We start from the raw sequence: 24,984 nt of genomic DNA, 5'->3' as shown, positions 1-24,984 counted from the left end.
GCCTTATCTTACTTGAAGGCTCTCTTTCATACAGAGGTTAATCTATTAAAATAGTAACTCAGAATCCTGAACGTTTGTTAGGATAATACTATTCAGCAAGAAAAGGAGGAAGTTTAAGTTAGTAAGAGTTGATGTCACAGAGAGAATTCATTTATAAACTGTTCAAAAGTCCTATTTTAACTGTATGCTTGATTATGAAATTACTTGCCAAAAATCAAAAGGATGGGTAAATTATACTATTGGTAATTGTGCCAAGCTGGTGGTTAGCTTCAGTCTGATTTCTTTCCCTCCTCCTTTCTGAGCAAGGAAAAATAAAATTTAACAAAGGACTTTGATGGAACTACATTAAACTTTTGTCTGTAGTAACCACTGAAAGGTGGATAATAGTGGAAGGGATAGCACGGTACCTTTTTCTGCCACATGCATGTTCTGCTGTACTCTGCCAGCGGAATTGGAGATTCAGTTCAGCAGAACTCAGACCGCATGCGATGACCGCTTTACGTAGGCGCATTGTTTAAGTCCACCCAGGTAGCGATCTTCCGTCAGGCGCTGTGCCTTGCATCAAGTTGCATCAGCAGGTACCAGCTTTGGGAAGAAAAACACTTTCTGAGGCTGCAACACTTCTTTGCCACTTTTGTGAGAGGCTTTCCTTGCACGTGGAATCGAAACCAATGAACGCATCAAAAAGCGTAGCTGCTTAAATGATGCCACAAGTTCTCAGAGCGAGGTCGCAGTCGGGAGGGACGCCAGAGACTGCCTTAATCCTCCGTTCAGAGTTCAACAAGTGAAGAAAATAGTCTCCTCTGCTGTTTGTGTTAAACGCAGGCGTGAGGCGGCAGGTGGAGAACACTGATTTGTGGGGTCGGGCTTTTCCCTTACTTGCAAAAATCATATTGCATGCTGTGGGATCTGCACAGAAACGATCATCTCAAAATTTGCAGTAGTTCTAAACACTCGGTTTTACACCACCCTACTTACTCGGGGTCGTACCTGGGGAGTTGTTCCGGTGGTTTTGTTCATTTTACAATGTGAATTATTTGCTTTTCTCAGTCAACACTGCCTCTCCCTGTGCTTGGAACGTCTGTGTCACGAGGAAAGCGCCGCTGGTGGCCTCAGACAGCAGCTCCTCTGGCGGCTCCGACAGCGACGAGGAGGAGGATAAAGCTGATATCGTCACAGAAACCATCAGCACAGGCTCAGGCCAGGAAACCATCAAGCTGACTATGGATGCTAAAAACGAGAAGGCTGTTTTCACCAGGTGCGAAAGGAATCTCCTTGGGCTGGGGTCCTGCTCTGCCCTGGTTTTAGCCCCTTGTGTGGCTAGGGCTTAATGTGTTGCTCTTCCCTTTTACGCCACGGTTCCAAATGTCCTGTGTGAGGGTGTCTTGCAGCTTTCTTGTCACAGGGGGGTTGTTTTAAGAAAACGTTTAAAATGCGTTTGTTTTAAGAAACGTGTGTGGCTCATTTTAGCCACCGAGCTACATCACGGAAGCATCGCCCGTCTGTCTGTCTGGCCTGAGAGGGAGATCCGGGCCGGGGCTCGTGGCAGGGATGCCAGGTCAGAGCGCACAGAAGAGTTGAGCAAAGCCTCACATGATGGCAAGTGCAAGGTCTGGCGTGGAGTCAGTGTAGTCTTGCAAGGGCAAGACTTAAATGGCTCCAGCCATCATTTTCCCCTCATTGTCAAAGCAGTAGATTATAGACAATAAATGATAAAAAATGAAAAACGCCAGAAAAAAGATACAGAAGATCCTGAGATTTGTTAGCTTTTGGGCAGCAATTTGGTTGGAATTGCAAGTGCTCGAATCTAGCCTACTCGCATCATTTGAGAGGGGAAGTTGCTTTTCAAAACAAGTCAGCATCTAGTTCACTTTGGTGCATCCAGAAATATTACCCAATTTTAAGATACTTGGGTTTTTTCCTCATATTCCTTACAGGTATGTAGGGTCTAATTTAACTAGTTGGAGTCCCTGTAGTTTAGGCATCTGACTCAGGAACAGGTACTTCCTTTTTATAATGTTGTGGTTATGTGACTTTATTGGACAGTCAACATGGGCTGCTTGGCATGCGTACGCACTCCAGCAGATAGCTACGAGGAGTTAAAAAGCAGTGGCTCGGAAAAGAAGTGGGATTACAGAACTAGGTAAAATTGGGGAGGAAGTTAACCAAAGGTATGTTTGGTTAGGCAACTCTGAATTGAGTTTTTAATAACGTGACTGGATTTTATTTCTGATGTCCACCTCAAATGGCCTTTACCCTTCATGCTTGAAATGAGGGAGATGCCTGAGATTTCTTTGCTTGCAGTGACGGCATCTGAAGAGCTGTTTTGATAAATTGAGTTAGTTTGTATGCATAGGGATGGCATGGCCAACCAGACCGGCTTCACGAAAAATGGAAGATGGGGAGCATAAGAATACTGCCTGCTGTGCTAGAAGCAGCACCTCCTTTTCCAGTTTTCATTGCACTTGAATGATACCTAATTAAATCCATCGGCATGTGTATCTAAAACAAACTCTGTGCTCCAGATGTGCTTCCTCTCTGAAAGCATGGTGTTTGTGAGCCGGGCAGTATTGCACATGTGACTGTCTTCATTCACAGTAGCAGTGTAAATCTTATTTGGCATGTTCTTATGTCTTCCATTTATTTCCTAGCAGGTAGGCAATTTTTTTTTTTTTCCCCTGATTTGGCTGGTTAGATGTTGTGGGCTATGCTGCTGTTTCAGGCGGTGTAATTTTGAATGTGTTTTTCTCCCTAAATAAGTGTACATATCTCGAGCACTTTCAATTAGGACAAGGCTTCCAGAACCGGCTTGGTTTTGCATGACTGCAGCTCTACAAAACTAATTCCATTTTGGCAAAGAAAGTAAATACTTGAATAACCACGGTCTCCACTTCAAAGGTGTCTGTAGCTTTCCACAACTATAACCGTAGCCAAAAATCAAAATAGAAGCTGTGGGAAGACATAACCTGTTACATAGATGGTGATCTCAGCTGCTCCAGATCTGGTTAGCGGCCAGGTTTCTGCCGGCGTACGAATTGCCGTATTGACCGGTGACGATAATGGAAACGTCCTGGTAGCCTCAGCTCTCCTGAACCGGTCTGCCTCTGTTGGAACAGATGCAGTTAAACTCAAATGGCCAGTAGTGAATATATTCATTTCTTGCCATATTCTTTAATGATTCTGAGGAAATGAACTATAGTAAAAGTCTAAGAATTTTTCAGATTGAATATGTCGTTCTTGATGACTTCCTACAAGCACTTCCCCAGACGTGCTCAACTTTTACCACACCACACTCCTCTTTCTGTAGAAATGGGTCTTCCCTCTCCTTTTTTCCCCTCCCTACAATACTGAAATCTGCAGTGGAGATCTTTAATACTCCTTGGAGCTGCACAAGGACTCTGTAGATTCTGCCATCGCTAGGTCATGAAAGACCCAGATGTTACAGTACATACCTTTAATACCCTCCACGCTCATCGTCGTAACTGCTGATGCTTCTCTGCCTGCCCATACTGCCCCAAAATTTAATTATTGGTCCTCGTGTGGCTTAGTAGAATGTCCCTCGTGGCAGTTCTGCTCAAAGGAGCCATATTAGTAGTTTAAAAATCACACAGAAAGAAGCCGTTTCAGATGTATTTAGGTAACTAATCTACTTTAAATGTATTTAGCTAACTTCCTTTCCTATATCTAATTCTATAGGGTAGTTTCATGTGAAAAAATAAGTAGTTTTGCAGAAGTTCTCTGACTAAAGAGCTTCCAGTATTGCCAAATCTCACTCTTCGGTAACTTCAGAACGTGTGTGTTAGGCTTGAGAAAGATGCTTTTTACGGTGTATTGAATCTGCTGCTTTTTTGTGTATTGATCTGAATTTTATGTGGAAAAGGCCGTGTTCAGTGATTGTACTCCTTGAAACAGCTTTTAAAATGTTCCTGCGTATTCTCCCGGCAGGAACACCGCTTGAGGATACGGTTGCAAAGTTAACTCTTTTGTCTGTTTTTTCAGCAATCTTTACTGTTTTCTTTTTCTTCCTTTCTTTGCTTTCTTTCCATTTCTGCCTCTCTCGCTGCCTTTCCCTCTCGCTGTGGGTATTGCTCAGAGTATTTAGACCTGCAGTCGGAGGGTATGTATGACGGCGACCGCCTCAGGGTTCCAAACATCCACCTGACACGTAGTTTCTCCCATTAGTTACTCCATGCTGGGCTGGAAAAAGAGCTGTTGGACCGTTGGACTGGGAAAGCTCATCTTTTCACAATCAGCTAAAACAGATCCTAGAAATTACATTTCGAAAACCTGAATTTGAGCTTGCGTTACAGCCCTTTGTGAAAGTATGCGCGCAGTCAACGTAGCCGTTGATGAGCCATTAAAAAGCAGATACGGTGTTTAGTAGTTTCATGCATCGTGTCCTTGAGCTTCTGCCATTCCACCTGTTTGTGAGCTCTTTCTGCAAATAGGATTTTTTTATTATTATTATTTTAAGAGGACAGTTCGTGCTCTGGTCAAGATGACTGTAGGAAAGCCTTGCTGACTGCCGCTTGCTAACGCCCACGCTCCTGGAATTGCTGCCTGTCCTACATGGGGTAGTGGTCAAGTCTCTTGAGACTTTCTCACAACAGCACTAACAAATATTTCTCTTGTATGCTGTAATATGCCATAAAATCATGGTTGGTGTGTTTTCCAAAGGCTTTTTTTTTTTTTTTTTAACACAAAATACTTCCCCCCCCCAAGTTTTCTTTCTGTTTTAAATTGTGGGGTTTTACTAATTATTTTCTAGAACTCATCCATTTGAATTCATCCAAATGAATTTTCCCAGGCACTGTGCAAGCTAGCAAGACTTTGCTGTAATTTCTGGATGGGATCAGAGACAAAAAGAGAAATTCACTGTAATAAGCATGTCTCATAACTGTTCCATTTGAAGAGGAGTGTGTTACAGCAAGCACGTACACTTTCATATCCAGAAAGGACGGCTACCCCATGAACAGAAATACCGTCCTGGCTTCTCTGAGCAGCAGGTTCAGGAAATGTAGCCCAGCACGTGCCTGCAGCCTCCAGAGACTAAAGGCTTTCAGAATCGTAAGCTGTGTGGTATTTTAAAATAGTTGTAATTACACCGTGTACGTATTTAACTTACTGTTTTAATAATTAACAATGCCATTTTAACAAGCTTATGAAAGAGTGCAGAAAACTTCCCGAAGTCAGCGAGTACGTACTGCCTTTATCTCGCAGTACGTGCTATCAGGCTGTACTTTTTTTCCGGAAAAATGCAGTAATATTCACGCTGTTAATGAGTGATCCGAGAGGTGTAGCCCGTGCCAGTATTTGACTGGATGAGTGTTCTGGAAGCTGTTCAGAGCAAGCGCAAGCTGTGAAGATCTCCGAAATTTCTGCAAGGCTTTGCTGAGGTTGTGGAAACGATCGCTGAATGAGGCAGGTGAAAGGCGAGGGCTCTGCAGCGGCGTTAGCCCGGGCAGCGCCGCCCTGCTCGTCTTTATCGATCCGTGCGTAGCAGAACAGTCATGAGACTTGCGTTTAATGGGGCGAGCAGAATAATGGCTGCAAAAGCGTATGCGATGTGAGCAGTACTTCTTGTGGGAAATGACTTGCATTTCCATATCTGTGTGCTTAATTTTTAATTGCATGTTATTATCCCCAGCTTTTGCGTTTCTTCTTTATGATTTTCAAAAGCTGTCTGAAGTATTTCGCTGCCGAATTGTTCAAATAAGCTTTCTAAGCAGCTTCTTAAAAGATGAGCTGCACTTAATAATAACAGAATCCAGCTTCTGCTGTGTGTGGTGATAGTGGGCTCGGGATGTTTGTAACTTTTAATTTCTCATTCAGTTTATTAACTTTACCCGAAATGCTTTTTCCCCCTTTAATTTTTTTTTTTTTAAATGGTTGAATATGTTTACTCTCCCCTTCTCCCTGGTGCCTCCTCACCCAACTAGCTCGGATAAGCAACTGAAAAGGAAAGTTTAGTGGGGAGGCTGGAATCCATCTGAACAATAGTGGTGGCTGCCTGTTAAAACCAAATGTATTTCTTCTGTGTCTGTATGATACCAACTTTCATGTAGCACATTCCTCAGCTTTGGAGGCAGACACTGTAGGTGCTGCAGCGGTTTCCTTACAACTGAGGTGAAAATGAGACAACACTAGCAATTTCTGCATTTTGCAGAAATTTTGCCATTTTGCAGAAATTTTGCCATTTTGCAGAAATTTCTGCATTACAGTTGCTGCAAAATCAGTGTAAAAGTCTCCTCTTGTTTCTGATCATACACGGTTCTGGGTGAAAGTCCTTAACTTTCGTTCTACCAGCAGTGACACCCTGAAATTGCTGAAATAGCTCAGAAATAGCAGCTGGCAGTGGTTCCTCCCATTGCTGCGGGCGTGGGGGCCGGGAGGGGGCCGGGGGCTTGCGCAGGGCGGCTGTTGGCCTTGGCTGTTGCTGAGCAAGGAGTTCCAGTGCAGCGTCCGCTTGCGTGCAGTAGAGAAAATCACCCTCCAGTTTCCCAAGCTGAGTGGAGTGACGTTGTCACAGTGGATGTTTTGAGCTCTCCCGTCTTGGGATACGTTTTTCTTTTCTGTGCCTGCCGACTGTTCATCTTGCATGACGTTGGGATTCGCCATTGCACGCCACGAGCATGAAACATCGGCGCGAGAAACGGTCGCCTGGCTTGCGTCTCGGTTCGCTGCCTAAGTGCCAAGAGTTGCTGGAATGCTTCGAACAGATGAGGAGGGGAAACGAGCATGCTGGGGGCAATGGGGCACGGAGCATGACACCACCATTTTTGTAAAATTTGGCTGCATATCAGCGTACGTTTATTCAGAAAGAAACATAAAAGCGCCTGATCTGAGGTCCCATTTCACCAGAGAGCTTTTCCAATCCAAGATGAACGCTTAGTGCAATAATTGGTGTAGATGGGATCTTCTAAGCTGACGTGAGTGTTGGCCTCTTTAATGGAAGATTGCATGTAAATTTGGAAGCCGGACCTCCCATGTTGTGTGACTGTGTCTAATTAACAGCCAACGAGTAATTTTCCAGTGTGTTGAGAAATATGTGTGTGGCATGGCTGCTCTTGCATCTCTTACTTTGTCTTGTGGTTGGTCGTTGCAGAGCCTGGTTTTTAAGGACTTGCTTGTGGGCTCAGCATGAGACCTGTGTTTAGGTACGCTTTTACACACGTCTTGCTTCTTTGTTCATAGTACCACTGTTTTTCTTAGTGTGTCTTCACAGTGTTTTGTTGTCTGTGATACTAATTGTTTACCAAAGAGACTAGAGGATATCTAAAGTGTATCCCAGGAGCCACAGTAGTGAGCTTCAGAGGTGGGTAGAATTGAACTCTAAGGCTGTTTCGTTCGGTGTCAAATCCTTCTTTCCTGAAATACGTAAAGCTCTTCGATCATTGGGGACTGCAGCCTGAATTCTTTGCAGACCCTTTGGCAATGGGACGTAGATCAGTACCGCACTTAGCGCCGGGAAGAGCTGCACTAGGTGCTGGAGCGTGTGGATTTCCATCTGGCACCACAATTGAGGGTCAGTTTGGCTCATCTGAACCACCAGCAAAGCTCTCACAGCTTAATTCGTCTTGCTAGATCCAAAAGGCTCTCAGTAGAGAGCAGTGGAAAGACAGGGGGAGAGCGTGATGTGTTTTGCAGTAGTGCTGTCGAAATGGGTGTTAAAAAGAAGTTTGCATAATGAAAGTGGGCAAGAGAGAGGTGGTCAAAAAAATTGCAGTGCCAAAGCATTTTCTCTGTAAAGCTGGTGGAAATCTACAGGAAGAACTGAATTGTTACCAAAAGTTAAGTGAGCTCCTGACATTTTCATCTTCCTAAAGAGAACAGCGTATCACTTTATTTTAACTGGGTATCAGTTTTGATACAGAATGCGTTTATGACAACTTTGGTAATTATGAAGTGTGAACTTCCTTGAATCCTGTTTTTCTAAGAAGAAACTGCACTGCAAGGAAACCAGTTGTATTGTTAGTTGGAGGAAGCTTTGCATGTGCAGGATTTGGGCATTAGAGCAAAAAAGAATGAACAACCGTTTTGTAGCACCTAAGGTCTGGAAGGAGGATATATAATGTTCCTTATTTACTTATTTACCTAAATTTTCTTATTTACTTACTTAATATTTCTTATTTATTCTTTATATGATATTTTCTTATTTACATGTATTGTATTACACGTAGCAATAGCTGAGAACTCCATGCTATCCTTATGGCAGACTTTTCTCTAAGAAGTTGATGTAGTTGAAGCTCGTGACATGAGAGCGCTGCAAGTTTTCAGTCGCGTGTGAAAAGCAAATCTCTGCAAAGCATTCACGCGAGTGCAGGATGCGCAAGTCCTGGTGGGCTTCCAGCAGAAGGTGGAGCCTTCCCCAGAGGCAGCTAGCAGCCAGCGTTCATTTTCTCAAGGCCCTTGTCTAAAGCAGTGTGCGGGCGTTTGGGAGAGGTCACCGGAAGCCTTCTTGAAACCAGATGTAGCACTGTCACTGCTTCCCGTGACTGCCTTCTCTTCTGGTTGCTGGGGTAGCAGAAAGCCTGTTCACGTTCCCCGGTGGCGAGGCAGTATGTGCGTGCGTGCATGCGTGCGTACATTTTGCACAGACAGTGACTTTGACCAGAAGTGTTTCGGTAGCCTTCCTTGTTTAATACATGTACACATCAGTTAACGTAAAATAAGAGCTTTTGAAGAAGTAGTATTTTGAATGCTTCGTAGCTTAAAATTATTATTGTAATTTATCACATAATTACTCTAAGTGAAGCCCGAGTGCTTGGTAGTACGCATCACCCAGAGGAGATGTGATGGTACCTGCCCCAAGGAACTTGCTGCCTTAGAAGACAAACCATAGGTGATGTTTAAGATACGAAAGGTACGTGTGAGGTAACAAACACGTCAGGAAGAGTAAGCGAGAACGACTGCCGTGTTTTCCTTTCACTCTCTCACAACCCCCCGCTTTGCTTCAAAGTGAAGTGTGTTGTTGGAGGGTATTCCTCAGTTCATCGCCCTCGAGGGACTGTGGCCAAAACTCACCAAGTCCCACGTTCTGACGCTGGCTCCGGCAGGAGGTATTCCTTGCCAGTGTCTGTAGTAGCACACAGGTATTTACCTGCCCCGGAGATTCCCAGCTGATTAATTGCCTGCTTTCTTCACTTTGTTAAACACCAGGCAATAATAGTCCTCTGCTGCCACAAAGCTTCTTCTGTCTGTAGACCCCAAGACTATCTTCTTAAAGTTCTCCTGCAGAAGCCCTGTTGCGTAAAGGTCAAGCAGAGACTGTCCTGTTCGGGATGCTTTGAGCTCAGCTGTGTTACACCTACGGTGAAGCAAACTTGATCAGCTCTGCTAAGCCCAATACTCACCAAGCATCCAGGTGGGGAGAACACCAGCAGACTGTGCCAGGGCTGTCCCGAAGCAACCAGCCAGTGGTTAGGAGGAGACATCTCCAACTTATCTCATGCAAACTCTGTTCTAACCTTCCGGAAGGCAAGATGACTGGGCCTAATAATGCAGGTCGTGTTTTCTAGTCTTATTTTCTGGTAAGGCTGAAGTGCGTGGACATTGATCTTGTGCGCTGGGGGTGGTCAGATATCTCAGAAGGCATTGCAGTGCTTGTAGAAAGAGAGGAGGCTCTGTTACAAGTGACCTCCAGAGTAGTATTTACAAACTTGGTGGTTAAGTTGCAGAATTTGGCTACGATGTTGAACTTGGTGAACATAAAGGAAAATTGTCCTGGCTCTTGTGTTGGAAAGTGCAGTGGGCACGGCTGTAGGTGGCATTCACAAGTTGTTTGTGCTGAGCGCTTGTCCATTGTGAAAAAAACCACAATTCTGGACAGACTTACACTTGCTGTTGGAAAATTTGTACAAGTGGCTTTGAATTCGAGCTTAACAATTCCTCATTCCGTCTGGAGTGGGAAGTATGAGAGATCTGTTTGCAGAGCTTAACTCAGGAGACTCTGCAGCAGATACAGATGTGGTTGCTGATAACTCTTCTTCCTTAGGCTGCCTTAACCAGCCTCATGAGAGAACAGTTTTATTCTGTGCGGGTAGCGTGCTCTCCATCCGTGCCCTCAGCCCGGTCAGGGTTTGCCGCACGTAACCGGGCTGTTCGGCGATACGGAGGTGGCCGCTTGCGCTGGCGGCAGGGTTACACAAGGCTGGTGTTTAAGGGACGCAGCTAGCTGCTAAAAATAAGCTGACCAGAGGAATACTAATGCAAAATATTTATAGGTACTAGAGTTCAGTCTAGGCTAGAATTAGATACTGGTATTAACCCTCCTGGGTGGGTCATAGCATTCTGTGTTCCACACAAATTCCTTGTTCTGTTTTACCCCGTTGGTTTGGTCTCCAAGTGTCCTTCTGCAGAGGTTTGCGTGCCCAGCTTTGCTTTTCCGCGAGCCTGTTGGAGAGAGAGAAAATTCCATGCCCCCTTCATGGTCAGGTAACCTCAGGACTTCATAACATCGGAACCCTTGTGTCATGGAAATTTTAGTGATTGAATTTAAGAAGTTTATCTTCGAGCGACTTAAATTTCACGAGCTCCAGTTTCTTGTGTGGGAAGTCATTGTCTAATGGCATTTCTGGCAACTTAGTTCAATTCTCTGCTGTCTCATCTATCCCCTGCAGTTTCTCTAAGGTATATTTTTGTACTTGTGGTATTTCTTTTTAAGAGCGTGTTAGCCCTTTAGGAAGATAAATGTTTTGATCTCATTTTTCCTCATTTTTTAATGTATTTTTTTCAAGAGCACACAGAAAAGTAGCTACAGAAATAGAACCTTGATCTCAAAATCACTGTCACATGTCTTAATTACCAGACTGTGATTATATGTATGCATTATAAACTCCCCCGGCAGCTGGTGACAGGGTTCCAGCTCAGTCATCTACTGCGCTTTCCTTCCATTTTTGTAGGCATGCTCTCTGAAAGGAGAAGAAATCAGTCTTGAAACTGGGACTGGGTTGAAACTGTGAGGAAGATCAGTCATGTGCAAGCTTGTCCTCTGCCTTAGAAGGCAAAAAATAAAGATGTTCACAGAAATAACTTCTCCAGTTAGAAATATGGGTCTTTCAAATACAAATGTAGAAGATTTGGAGGTTTTGTGCTAGCAGTTTTTTTCCTTTTTCGGGATCCGAGCTTCTGTTTTGTTGTAGGGAGCCGTCATTGGAAATGTTATCCCTCAGGCGTGGGAATCTGTCTGCTGTGTTGCTGAAAGCACGTTAATTTAGCCGTGTTTGGCTTCTGAAGATACCACTCATGAACATCCAGTCAACTTTTTTTTCTTCCTCAGGATCTTAGGTTCCGTACTTAAATTTAAGTCTTTCCTAGGTGCACACAGAAGTATCAGGTGCCAAAATCTGTAGAGCAGAGCAGCGCAGGTGCCCGTGTTAGATCAGAAACACGCTTTGCCAAACCCAGCAGCTTAAGGAGCAGCAGGCTTGGAAATCTGCTTGGCGGGGTTGCGTAGCGGCGGGCGATTCCAGGAGAGGCGAGCTCCTCTAGGCTGCCTTTCCCACGAGAGGCTGGACCAGAGGGGCTTCGGAGGCTCCTTCCAGCCCGGGCTGCGCTGCTGTGTGCTGGTGCTGACGGTCTCCAGGCGCTGCCAAGGCAAGCGGTCTGCTTTTGCTTTGTGGCTCCCAGTGATAAACTTGACTTTCTGGACCCTCTAAACTTGCAAAGGCTTGGCCGACTGCACTCCATCCTGCTACTGTTTGCTTTCTGTTGGTCCGTAGGAGAGCGCGCCAGCAGAGGTAGTTGCGGAGGGCGGTAAAATGTCTGCTTTGTAGGCAGTGGGTACATGGGGGACTCTCGGGCCGGATTCTGCTGCAGGACACGGGAATGCCTTTCTTGAGGAGCTGTCGTTCTTGTGCGTATTTGGTGTCTTGTTGATTTTTAGGAAACGTAGCCTCTGGGATGTACGCGCTGCTTTTTAATTCCAGTTTATTTTCAGTTCTTATTTCTTTATGGGATTTTTGTGGCCTGTGCTAGGAGAGGAGGAGGAATATTTTTTTTTTCTCTGTTGGAATTTAAGCCCCGTTAATTGACATTTTAATGGCAACTTGAATTCTCCCCACACAGTGATGCAGACTGCATGGTTATTGATAAGCTGGCCATCACTGACATGGGAACGACAAAAGCATCCAAACCCCTGAACAACGTGGCTCAGCACCCGGAGGAGCACCAGAACACCGCTGCTGTTGTCACGGCTGTCACGGAAACGGCCACAAAAGACAGGTGAGATCGTCCAAACTCTCCTTTACCAGTCTGTGACAGAGAATCGGTTTTAACCGTGTCACTGAATGCCGTTATTCTACCATTAGCGTACGGTCCAAGTTACACGAGTAGTACATCTGGAGTGCATTATACTGCAGGTAGTGTAGAGCTATTACTGCGATATATTGCCCATGTCTTCCAGTTTCCAAAAAGTGCTGTCAAGTCATCTGTTTTATTAAAATAATGGACTTCTTACTTCTTACCCATCATAACAAATACTCAGATGCTATGGGTTTGTATGTTTAGGTGAACATACAGACATTTACAGTTAAAGTATTATGAGGAAACGTGGGAATGTGTTTTGATAAGTGGAACTGGAAGTAATCTCAAGGAGAAATCATAGTAATAATTTTTTGTGAATGTGACAGCTTAGGTCTTTCTGAATACGGGAAGCAATCCTTCTGCATACCTACTGCGATCACCTCCACAGCTTTGCTCTGGCTCCTGGTTTTGGCCAGAGATGCGTATCGATGATGAGGTGCTTCTGCTCTTCCTGAGCTCAGGCAGCCTCTCGGGTGTCTCCGTCCTCCTGGAGCAAGCTTGCTGTTAGGTTGGAGCTCGGAGCACGGTGCCTAGCTGAAGCCAGACATCTGGGCCATCCTGTGGGAGTTTCTCCTGTTGGGTACTTTTGGTGAGAGGAAGAAGATCTAACCAGCACTTTGAGCTTCAGGCAACCAAGCCACTCAACTCCACTCATTAAAACCTGCCCTGGCCATCAGCACTGTTGCTTCTTATGAGGAGCGGCTGAGGGAGCTGGGGGTGTTCAGCCTGGAGAAGAGGAGGCTGAGGGGAGACCTGATCGCTCTCTACAACTCCCTGAAAGGAGGGGGCAGGGAGGTGGGTGTTGGTCTCTTCTCCCATGTAGTTAGTGATAGGACGAGAGGAAATGGGCTTAAGCTGCGCCAGGGGAGGTTTAGGTTGGAAATTAGGAAAAATTTCTTTATGGAAAGGGTGGTCAGGAATTGGACCAGGCTGCCCAGAGAGGTGGTGGAGTCCCCATCCCTGGAAGCGTTCAAAAAACGGGCAGAGGTGGCACTGGGGGCCATGGTTCAGTCTGGTCTACCCTTGATTGGCTTAGTGTGGACTTGGTAGTGTAGGTTAATGGTTGGACCGGGTGATCTTAAAGGTCTTTTCCAACCTAAACGATTCTATGATTCTTATATCTCCCTGGCACGGCCACTGCCTGGCATTTGAGCCCACAATTTACAGCCAGTCTCACACAAATTCTAGCGCTAGTGTAACTCGTACTGGGGAGGAAGCCAAGTATCCCGTCGGGTGGGTCTCCCCACCGCACCCCTGAGCGCACCAGCGGGCCCGGGGAGCTGAGCCGGGACCTGAGGGCGACAGCAAAGTGTGGGGCGAAACCCCTGCAGACAAGGTGCCCCGTCCATGGGACCCCATCCAGCGATCGCCATTCACATCCTCATCCTGGGACGAGCCGGGTCCCGGGGCAAACCATGGAGTCAAGGCAGCAGGTCTGCGGCGGGAAGGTGCAAAGCCACGCGTACGGCGTAGCTCCGGCAAAGACCTAAATCCAGCTCCCAGGCTGACGGCGGAGGGTGCCCGGGGGGAGGCCCCGGGCGAGGCTGGTCAGGTCAGAGCCTTCTGGAGGACTCAGGACCCTGACGGCCATGTTCCGAACTTCTGGTTCAATAAATGAATTAATGTTGTGCAATCGGCAGTCAAAGCTGACTTCTCAGTTTCTAGTTTGATTTTTGAATGTAGTATTTTGTAAAGGACTTGGAGGAGGTTCTCATTAGGAAGCTCATAGTGTTTTAGCAGGCAGAAGAAACAAAAATAGAGGAAGGTTGGCTCAGATACTACAGAAGAGGAAAGTTTCCAGCCAGGATGAAAGTAAGCTTTAGGAGCGAGTGTGTTCCAGAAGTTGTTTCTCTAACGTTACTCTTTGGGTTTCTCTTTAGGAAAGAAGAAGTCTTGCCCTGTGCTGAAGCCACATTAAATGGCCCTGCTTGATGAAACAGATGCAATGGGACGTGTGTGATCCAGGCCAGGCTGCTACCTGGTGATGCAATTTGTCAATTTTTTTTTTTTTTCATTTTAATTTTATTTTTTAATAAATGCTGCATTGATGAGAGAGCTGGCATTCAGGACCAGACACGCAGTTTCAACACCAACAATCTGTTCTGAAAGACACTTGCATTGTCTAAATGTAGCATTGATCAGTTAGTCATCACAGGAATGATGGGGTTCTTCCCAAGCAAGCCTTCTGCCTAATTTTAGTTCCTTGTCCCCTTCCCTCTCTCCCTTGTTTTTGTTTTGTATTTGGGGTTCAGTCCTATTTTCTTAGTGTTATTGCACACAGTATTCAGCTTCTCTTCAGAAAGGTAGCAGGTCTAACGCTGGGACTTGGACAGTGCACAAGAGTCCCGCAGTCGTGTGACCAAAGTTCCTGATGGAGCTGTCTTTGGGCAGCATTTGCACCGCTTTTGTATAGCAATAAAGCCTTATCAGAAACATTTCATAGGAGGAAAAGATGCAAACACTTTAAATGGGATGAAGCAGGGAGGGATTTTATTTTACGTTTTTGTGGGGTGGGAGGGAAGTCATTGACATTCTCCCAAGCCAGAGGCCAAGTAGCTAACTTGCTGAAATGCTGAACTGTCTTGAGAAACGGGAAGTCTCTGCATTCCAGTGAACTGCTCAGCGCTCTCTCCTCTGGAGACGTGGCAGTTCGCTGCGGGAGCTTGGGTCGGTTAGCAATTGGTCTCTTCTGTCCGAGCCATCAAAACTCAACTTCCCGGATGTCGTCCTCCGTTGGCTGGAGAGTATGCAAAGAAGGTAGCATGTTGTTTGCCAGCTGAGAGGATAATGATCCACTGGACTGCTGCCGTGCAGGAACGAGAGCAGATATGGCACAAACAGGTTATCAGGTGTTTGCTGGCTTTTTGGAGACTAATGTATTTTCAAATTATTATGGAAATCCTTTTCTGTTTGTTTTGTTCTGTTTTTAAAGTTTTTAATGGATGCAGGAACAGCAACACTTTTGCACTTTGTACCTAGTGACAACATTGGAGAGTGAAATGGCCCCAGCACGGGACTCCTGCTGTTAGTCCCCAGGTAGTCGGTCACGGAGAAGGTTGGGGGGGGGGGGGGTGCGTTCCGCTGCCTCGGGATAGTAGAGTAAAACAGTACGGAGAAGTGGACTGCGCTTCAAACTGCCCGGGAGCAAGGTCAGTTGAAGGTGCGTACTTGACTCTGGAACGCGGGATCTGCTGCGTAGGCTGCAGGACCTTGCTCCTGTAAAGACTGTACCAGTTGCAGACGCAGGGCTGCGCCGAGCGGTGCCGGCCTCTGCTTTGAGCTTGTTCCCAGACCGGACTTGTGCACGGAGATCATACGGGTGTAGATGTTGGGCCACTTGCAGAAGCAGGCTCGGGCTGGTGACAGCGGATCACCACGACCAGTGCTCCAGTGCTTATTCTCTACCCCTGTAGTCGTAGATACAGAGCTGGGCCTGCTTTTGTGTGTAAGCTGTATGCTGAAATCCACCTGTCAAATGTTAAATGCCGCTTATTTTATTAGTCCAAGACCTAAGCTGGAAAATCATTCACTTTGGAATAAAAGCATGAAGCTTGACACATAGGTAGCCAAATAGCTTATTTTCAGATATATTCTCACTTGTGCGTAACGAGGGACTTTACCCTGTGAGTATGAAAAAGTACCTCACACAGATCTGTTGTTATGAGCAAAGGCATCCTAGCCAGACTTCAGTCTTTTTAAAAAATACTTTATTTTTAACTGTGATATGTATGTAGTGCGTATGAAATTTTCTTAACTGTATTGAGAGCTTGGGGTGGGGGGGAGTGAGGTGAACAAAACGTTTTCACTGTTAGAGTCAGTCTGTTCTGCTGGATCAGTATCCGACGGTGACGTACCCGCAGCACGAGGTTATCCTTGTGTGCCCAAAGATAACGTATTTTCATTTTTGCTCTTAGGGAAAATTGAGGATTTGCTTTGCTGGAATACCAGATACGGAGGTTGCAGTGCAGAAAGCAGGATGGGATTACTGTGTGCATCTTGAAGTTGTGTGCTAGGGTTGTGGGCCACGTGTATGCTGCTGACATAGCTGTGATTTCTCTCAGCTGCAATTACTTGGTAAGAAGGTGCTTTCATGGCACAGTACTGTTGTTCTGGAGGTCTTCTCACTCACTCCTTGTAATTTAAAATAAATAATTTAAAATTGCGTTGCGCTGGGAGGAAAAAAAAAAAAAAATCTCACTTTCTGCTTTGGTTACCCTGCTTGCTCTTCGGAAATCAATCCCACTCTTGGCCAGGATTATCAGAAATGATTAGTGGTTTTGAGTTCCTAATTGAAGACACGTTAAAGTCTTAACTTTCAGAGGATTGGTGCTAGAGGTTTTCTGAAAATCAGGTTCTCTTCAGGCATTCTTTAAACACCCAAAAACGATACTATGAAAACTGAAGTCATTCATCTGATACAACATCAGTGCAGCTTATTCCAGCAGCTGGTTGAAGACCGTGACTGGGCTTCGCTCCCGTTAAATGCCAGGTGGTGGCAATAGTTCTCTTCCAGTCTGTTCTCACGCACGGTTCTGGACCGTGGTGCTTGCAGGTTCCACCGTGCTCCCGTTGTGACCGAGCCCGCGTAGGATCGAGAGATTGAAGGGAAATGTCCGTAGCAGGCACGATTCGATCATCCTTCTGGCTCGATACGTTTTCAGCCACCTTGTTAAACAGATAAATGATCTTTGCATTAGGTTACGTCATAGAGAGGGGTCACCTTACGTCACCTGGAGCCGCGGTGGCAGATGTTGCAAGAACACCGATGGGCTGTGCCCGCCCGATCTGTTCATGAAGCCTTGGTTTGGGGAGCGGCAACCTCCACCTGAAAAGTGGCACGGAACATCCCAGTGGCAGCAATAACATCCCAGAACGTTTCGGAGAGATACGCAAGGACGTGTCTGCCTGTGCCTTTCGTTGCAGATCCTGAACTTGTCATTCGTTAGCGTTTGGCTTTGAGTCTATAAATTTAAATGAAAGCTTTAATGATATATTTAAACATAGCCAGTAAGCAGATCTGAAAACACAGTTTAGTTACCGAGGGGCTCGTTATCCAAGTTTATTAATTTCATTACTTATGTCCAGTTACTTTTGTGGTGAAGACATTTTACCGGTAGTTCAATAGATTTGTAGAAATGCACAAGCTCTCTTGCTTTTGTGACGGTGAACGATTCCTCCACGTTTGGGATTTAAGCTCTGAATTATACCTCATCACTCCCACACCAGCCAACAGAGCCGCTCTCAGAAAAGTTCCTCATCCTTGGTATGTTGGGGTTCGCAGTTCAGAACGGATCCGGAGTCAGATGCTGGTTTCCTTGCCTGTCTCAAAGAATTCTGTAGGTAAACCGTGTGTAAATTTCTTTCTCGTCGTAAGCTGGAGCTTCCCATCGATCGGGAGTTGCGGTGGATGTGTAGGGGTTGGAGGGTCCCGTAGCCTGTGGCCTCTCTCGGTCCCCACCGCTGCCTGAGCTTTCTTCCTCGCCGTCCCAGACTGAGCCCTTTCTGCGGGTCGGGCCATGCCACGGGCGCTGCCAGCGCTGTCTCCGCGGCCGTCGTTCACGGTGGCATCTCGAGGCGCGCTGGCCGCTGGAGAGCCGCGTTACCTTCTCACTGAGTAAGACTGTTGCCCAAGGTTGGAGCGGGATGTATCGTCTGCTGAAAATGGATTTACTTAACCCAGCTGCACCCTTTAAAAAACCCCTCGGCTTGCTTAGATGCGTGGTCAGAAAGCAATGAAGACTAAACGGAAGTTATATTCAGCACTGCCCTTCCTCATTTATGTGCGGTATCTTGAATCTGTCCATATCGATATGGTATATATAATTTTAGGTTTGAATATGTATACTGATGAGTGTGTATATAGATATATATTTGCAATATGTATTATTCCATGTATATTTATACACACACAGTTGGATATTGTGAGAAACCTGGTGAAGCAGAGACTCCGAGCACAATGAGCCTAACTTTTATATCACTGTACAGCTCCGTGATCAATAGCAAGTCATCGACAAACGTTTGTTGTACGAGACCAAAACCAGCAAGGCATACCTTACTGGGGGAAATGGTTCTGCTAGAACAGTCTGGTTCAACAGTTGTACCCAGCTGGGCATTGATCCGGTGGATTACAAGAGAGCAGCGGCTCGCCCGGTGATCCCGCTGCTGTTCCTGGCGTCCCCACTGCTGCAGAGCCTTGCCCGCGTGCTTTCACACAGGGAGAGGAGCGGGCCTTTTCTGCACAATTAGCAATTAAAAAAGTGATCAACCGACACTAAATAATTCCTGAATCATAGCACGTTTGTCTCTGGCTGGTTGGATGGTGGGAAAAATACGCCCCTTTGGCTGATACGGCTGTCCGGGAGCGCTGCCGTGGTCACGTTTGAACTCCTGCCTTCAGCACCGGGGTATTAAACTGGGGGGAGCACAGTTGTAGGGCTCGCGATCGGAAAAACCCTATGCCGCGGAAAGATCGTGCGTAACTAGTTCGGAGCCATGGAGATGTGATCCGGCAGCAGATAAAAACGTGAGCGGTTTGGATGAATCGTTTCTGTTGCTGACTGCAGGCTTTCAATGCGGGCTGCGGGGACGGCCGCGCCGCGAGCAGGCGCGTGGTTACTGACCCCCTTCAAACTGGGGGAGATCTGGAATCGGGTTCAGGGGTTTGCGTTCCCTTGCTGTCCCAAAGAGGTGGGGTCCTCTCTCAGATTGTGTCCGCCAGCTTCAAGCTGAAGTTTAGGTGAGACAGTCCTTTGAAGCAAAGCGATCAAGGAACACGACTGTAGTTTATTCAACCGTTTCGCCAGTCTTTTAACAGAATTTTCCCCCACACAAATACAATTTATTGCTCCTTCTCTTGAGTCATAACAGTTATGGCAGACAAAATCCCAGTTATTCGTCTGGATAATATGTCCTCAGCAGATAGAAATTTTGTGAGCGTCCCAAGGCTTTGCTGCCCTTAGTGCTTTTTAGAGAGCTGCAGCTGGCAAGCAGAATGGAAAACCAGTGGGTACACAAATTAAAAAAAAAAAGAAAAAAGAACACACACACACGCACACCCCCCCCCAACAAAACAACCACGGCGTTGCCCTCGGCATCTATTTAAAAAGACTCAGGCATCCCAGTTTGCCAGCGGAAGGGTTTGGGGTATGGTGCAGTGTGCAAGGTGGATGAAAGTTAAGGGACATTCCTAAATAACTGATCTAAAGGAAAAAAAAACTAAAATGGCTTATTGTTGTCTACTGGCATCCCCAAATCATTTTTCCAAAAATTAGCCAGCGAGCTGTAATTGAGATCCTTGTTTATCAGCGGCGTAGCTTAGAGCACATCTTACTGCCAGTCACTAAAGGTTTACACCAGGGTGTACGCTCTGTAGCTTTTCAGCCTCGGCGAAATACTTCCAGCCCCGAAGCGCTGCCTTGCCTTCTGCCCGGCTAGAGCCGAGCCCGAGAGCACGGCCCGGGGCCCCAGAGCCCCGTGCTGGGGCTTTTCGGTTTTCACACCTTTCTTTGCACTTCTCTGACGCTCTTAACCACCTTCTGTAGTAGTTTGGTCAGCATTTACTAGTAAGGTCTTTTTTTTTTTTAGACTTCACCTTTCGTTGTGCTAGGCACTGTCTTACTGCGATGATAATCACAGTAAAGCTGGAAGAGCCTCATTTTCTCCGGTTGTTCAGTTTTGCTGGGAAACAGCTGCTGTGGGGCAGAGTCCCCTAATTTCGGCAAATGGTGAAGACCGAAGTGGTTTGCCAGTCGTGGTGGAGCAGGTGCAACAGGTTCTTGCGAGGGCTCTGATAGTGACCGTGCGATTTGATGTCTCCTGAGACTTCATGGGAGAGGAACAGTCCTGCGTCCTGGCTGCCAGATTAATTATACTGGATAAATAAGATCAGTTGATATTTTTGCAGTGTAATGCTTGACTTTGTTGATGCCGTATAGCAGCTCATCTTGCAATTTTCAGTCATTTAAAGAACAGGTTTTCTTCTCTTGCTCTTCCCATGCAGGGGGAGTGATCTCGCCCTGAATCGTGCTCAGAAATTAGAAACAATTGATTGTGTCGTTACAAGAGGGTTTGTTGTCATTAGAAAAAAGAGACAAAATGAAACCTGCTGTTTGCAATCGCATGCTAATTTTCTTTGGTTGGTTTGTTGTGGTTTGTTTTTTTTTTTTTAACCCGGCATCCGTTCTCTCTGAAATCCTGTTCTGCCACGTACTCTCTTGTTCTAAGCAGCTCTGTCTCCGGTTGCGAGCTCTCACAAGGCAAGCGTAAGGCACTTACGTGCTCTTTTGCCAACCCCAGCTTTAAAAGAAAACGGTTTTAGATGCTTCTTCCTGAAGGGAAGTCCAATTTCTTATTCTCGTCCCAGTCCCTTGATGTTAGGGGAGAGCACTCAGTAGGGGAGAGCACTGAAAGGGTTGCGCAGTAGGATGCAGGTTCATGATTTAGGAGTGCGGCTGTTGGCCTGCGGTGCGGTAGGGTTTTTCTCTGGTTTGGACATCACGGGCCATTAAAAACCAAACTGTTTGACAAACTGACCTTGTTCTGAGAAGAGCTTACAGCTTTCTGTTCAGACTGCATGGGATGGGGGCTTTACTTTTAAAAAAAAAAAAAGTTTGATGCCTAGGAAAGAGCTGAAGGAAAATGGAGAGCTGTACTCGGGTGTGTCCGTCTTCACGACCTCGTGTCGTTTGGGGGCTTACTGTTAATTGGCTTAAGCTAGGACAAGTTGCATTCAGTACTGTACACAGAAAATTCACCCTAGCCTCATAATTGTAAATTGATGGTGCTGCACACTTCAAGAGTGGTTTTAGAAAAGCTGTTACTTTGATTGCAGAGTACGTTTCACGTTACTGTGAGCTTCTGGCTCCTTAACGCGTATTGTGCTACTGCTTCTTTCTTTTCCAGTCGTGTCCCAACTTGTATGGTTTCCCTAATCGGGGTGTAAAAAGATTTGTTTAAGCCTTGTTACTCAAGCCACCATGTAATCCAGAGTATGGTTGTGTATAATATGGTTAACGCTAGGCTTGGAAGGATTTAGTTTTATTTTCAAGAGCCACTTGGGCAGGGAAGAGCTGAAGGCTCTCTGAAAGCTCATTAATATAAAACCTTGGCTTTGGAGGCTATCAAGTGTATTGATGTTGAGTGCAGCAATATGTATCTTTAGAAAATCTGGGGCTTAGGTATTTATTTGTAACTGTCCTCTATTTGATTCAATAGCTAGTTTTTCCTTTGCTGAGCTTGAATTTGAGTTTGTGGCGCTTTGCGATGGCGATACGGACCTGTCCTTTTTCAGATCAGACCCCCCCAGGGTCCATGTGTGCAGAAACCGGAGCTCGAGTAGCGCACAGTTCTCCCCGGTGGGGCTGAATACCTCGCTGCTGGCACGTGGCATGCGGCGGGAGAGCTCCTGCATTTTGGAAACGGGCGGTATAACCTTTGCGAGGTGGGCTGAGGCTGGTTTTATGCAGCTGGGTTTTATTCCCCTTAATAAATGTGTCCTCTTGGATAGAAGATGCCTACGTTGTTGGTTTCTCCATCAAAGCGAGAAATGTTTTTTGAGCAAAAAGGAGTCCCAAACTCGAGAACAACCCAAACCCACTTGTAGCTCATTGAATCTTAGAAAGAGCCATTTAGTATTAACTGTCTCCTGGCACGGTTGCGCCAGTGCGTTCACTGAGTCAGAACAGCGTGCCCTGTCTCACTGGGGCGTTGTAAGCTCCTAAGCACATGATTTCCATTATTTATAATTTTAATATAAGTTGGGATAAAGTTTGAAGTCATGATTTTTACCTTTGCATGGCAACTCGCAAGAAAGAAATCCTTCTGGTCAGGAGAACAGCCTGGGTTTAGTTGCATTACGGACAGTGCCTTAGCTTGTTTCCAGAATTCTGCACCGTTAAATTATTTTTTATGGCTCTTAGGTAGCAGAAATTTTAAAATTCAGTTCAGCGAAAGTTTTAAGATTCTTTGGAAAATGGGTTTGATACAATTCCTGTTGATTTCATACTGGCTAAAGTTTCTAGCTTCATAGGGAACACCATTTCGTTTGGGGTGAGAAAGAGATTTCCGATAGTGGTTTCCCTCAGTAGTAGCTGCTGACAAAACGCCGGCTGATAGGAAGTTTCTAGCAAGCCTAAGCAGGCATTTTCCGCGTACATTTACACGCAAACTTTCTGACAGACCGGAATGCAGGAAATAAACCATTTGGCTCCTATATGTTAGCTTATCTCATCTAAAACTCACTTACCTCGTTACTAGAAGGGCATTGTGGTGACCAGTGCAACCTCCCTGCGCATCCTCGTACAAAAGTTAACTGTGTTTCGTAGTGACTGTTACCTGTCACCTTTCACAGCGTGAACATAGAGATGTTAGTGAGATATGCCTATATGTAAAATGTATTTTTATATTCGATGCTGATCAGGAGAGAAGAATCCTTTTTCTCTCCCTGAAGTTGGGGGGCTTTTATAAAGGGCAGATCCTTCCCCATCTATTTTTTATTTTCTCAAATTGTTTGGACAGATGTAAACTATTAAAAATCTTTTATCATGTAATTTTGATGCTCGTAGCTAGTTTTTCAGAACTTTATAGGAATTCCAGAAATGCTGTCGAGGATTTCCCACTGTTGGTGGCTTTTGAGTAAGCTTGTCTTCTGCGGCGAAGCGTGCCGTTGCAGACACTGCAGAAGCGTCTCCTAGGCTAGATCGTTAATGGAACTAAACTTGAAACGTAATTAACTAGAGGCACAGCAAATGTTAATTGGGAACTTCTCGTCCTGTACAGCGTGGAACTCTCTCTCGCTCATTGGTAAGCCCGTGGAAATCCTTCGCCAAAACGCTGAACATTGCGTCAGCCAGCCAGAGCCGTCGCCAGCGGCGAGGTCCTGGTCCCGCTCTGTCCTCGCCTGAAGCGCGTAGTAGGGCGTGCGTAGCCGGGTCGCTCGGGCGCTGCGTCCGGGCGGGCTTTGATTTGCAAAACGGGGGTTGAGGAATCGCCTGCGGTACTCGCCTGCGCTGGAGGCTGTGTGGGAGGAGGCGTGTGCTTCTCCGTTGCCAGGAGCACCGTGCTCCTCGCGGTCAGTGCTCCTCGCGGCGTGGCCGTGGCTTTGCACTGAAACGTTAACTCTCCTGCTCAGCTCATCTTCAGACTAAGGCTTCGACACGAAACCGTGACTGACTTGCCAGGACAATCCGGAAAAATGGCTTTATGCAGAAAATCACCTCCTTTCTCCCCCGAGGCCAGACGAGAGCCGTCCCGTGCACGGCGGTGCGTTCTCTCGGTCCGGGCTCTCTGCCTGCCACCACCTCTCCGGGTGTGTCTGCTCAAAGGGCGAACGGGCAAAACGGCTTTTGTTCTCCGTGGCACCGTAGGGAGCAGGGCCAGACCCTTTTTAGGGAATTTGTTGGGTATCTGAAACATGCCGGTGTCGGTGAGGATAACACAGGGCACTAAACTTGCCTTAAAGTGCATCGATCACACGTCACTTAAAGTTCTGCATTCTTACTCTTTCAGAATCAAATAAAGAAAACCATTAATTACCTCATGCTATAAATTTCTGTAAATTTTGACTGTAACATACGGATCAAGTGAAAATATGCATGTTACATGAAAACATTAAAGTTAAAGAAAAAGGAAGTAGAGTATTTAGTAAATAACACAGTAAGTTTAATAGTTAATTCAGTGTTCGGTTCCTGTACGTGATTCGAAATAGAAACATTATCTTTGTACAGAATAGCTTCGCAGTCATTTTCAAAGCGTCCTTTTCTTTTCGCCTGAGACTTCGAACAGACCTTTCTTTCTTTCCTTCTTAAAATAAATTGGCCAAAGCACGGGGTGGGAGAGTTCAAAGTGCTGGGGACTCCTTTGTTTCCTTTCAGAAACTTCTCTTCGTGTGACACGTGTCCTCTCGATTTGGAATTAACTTCCATTTATTGTGTCACATCACTCCCGCTATTTCCCTTGAAAACCTCGGAACAACTCCTCTCCCTCTGTCAGTGTGTCTGCTGAGACTTTACCAAGAAAAGGCATTTGTGCTCACGTAGATACTTCCCAGCGCCGAGCTGGGATAGAGCCTTTTTTTTTTTTTTTGTACCTTCAGTTTGTCTCATTTCTCCCACTTTCATACTTTACCTTTTATGGTACAAATCCACCAGACCATCCTTCCCTGGCCTGCCTTCCCCTGAAACTGCCCGTCGCGGGGATCGGGGCGGAACCGCATCACCTTGCGAGTACGTGCATCCTCCTCCTTGCGCCGAGACGCCTTTGCGGCGTCTGCGGTCGCTGCTCGACGGAAACCTCCCGCTGGGGCGTGGGGGTCGGGATCGCCCGCTCGGCCGCGGCGGGGTCGGGTTTGTGTCCCCCGGGCCCCATCCTCGCTCCAGCGGCGAGCTCGCCCTCTTCGCATTCCAGCTGATGACCGAGCGCCCTTGCGGGAGTGAACCGTCTCTAGGGCAAAACAACGATCAGCAATAAAAATTCCAGACGTAAAAGCACCAGTGCCTTTGGTTTAGTTCGGAAGGAGTAATTCCTTCTCGTTCCAGCTTTGGAACCAAGTCATGTTTCATCTCCAGATAGCCAGGAAACGGGGAAAGAGAACGTGATGCGCAGAAGGGTCCCGCGCTGTGATAATGATAATAAGTTCAAACAGCCCACTGTTGTTCCGAGTGCCTTATATCCATCCAGATCCCG

General features: G+C 46.2%; 1 protein-coding gene across 1 annotated transcript in view; it reads left to right on the top strand.

The window, feature by feature from the left end:
- Window positions 1-16,976, top strand: part of PPP6R2 (protein phosphatase 6 regulatory subunit 2) — a 114,084-nt gene extending 97,108 nt beyond the window's left edge. The window contains exons 22-24 of the mRNA XM_075728181.1: window positions 1,051-1,258; window positions 12,067-12,222; window positions 14,184-16,976. Of these exons, the coding sequence (XP_075584296.1) occupies window positions 1,051-1,258; window positions 12,067-12,222; window positions 14,184-14,235 (416 nt within the window). The 3' untranslated portion in view covers window positions 14,236-16,976. The remainder of the gene's footprint in view (window positions 1-1,050; window positions 1,259-12,066; window positions 12,223-14,183) is intronic.
- The last annotated feature ends 8,008 nt before the right edge of the window (window positions 16,977-24,984 follow it).

The sequence above is a fragment of the Pelecanus crispus genome, chromosome 1, assembly GCF_030463565.1.
Source record: "Pelecanus crispus isolate bPelCri1 chromosome 1, bPelCri1.pri, whole genome shotgun sequence".
Taxonomy (NCBI): Eukaryota; Metazoa; Chordata; class Aves; order Pelecaniformes; family Pelecanidae; genus Pelecanus; species Pelecanus crispus.
Note: the sequence above shows the minus strand (reverse complement) of the source record. Positions and strands in the feature narration are given on the sequence as shown.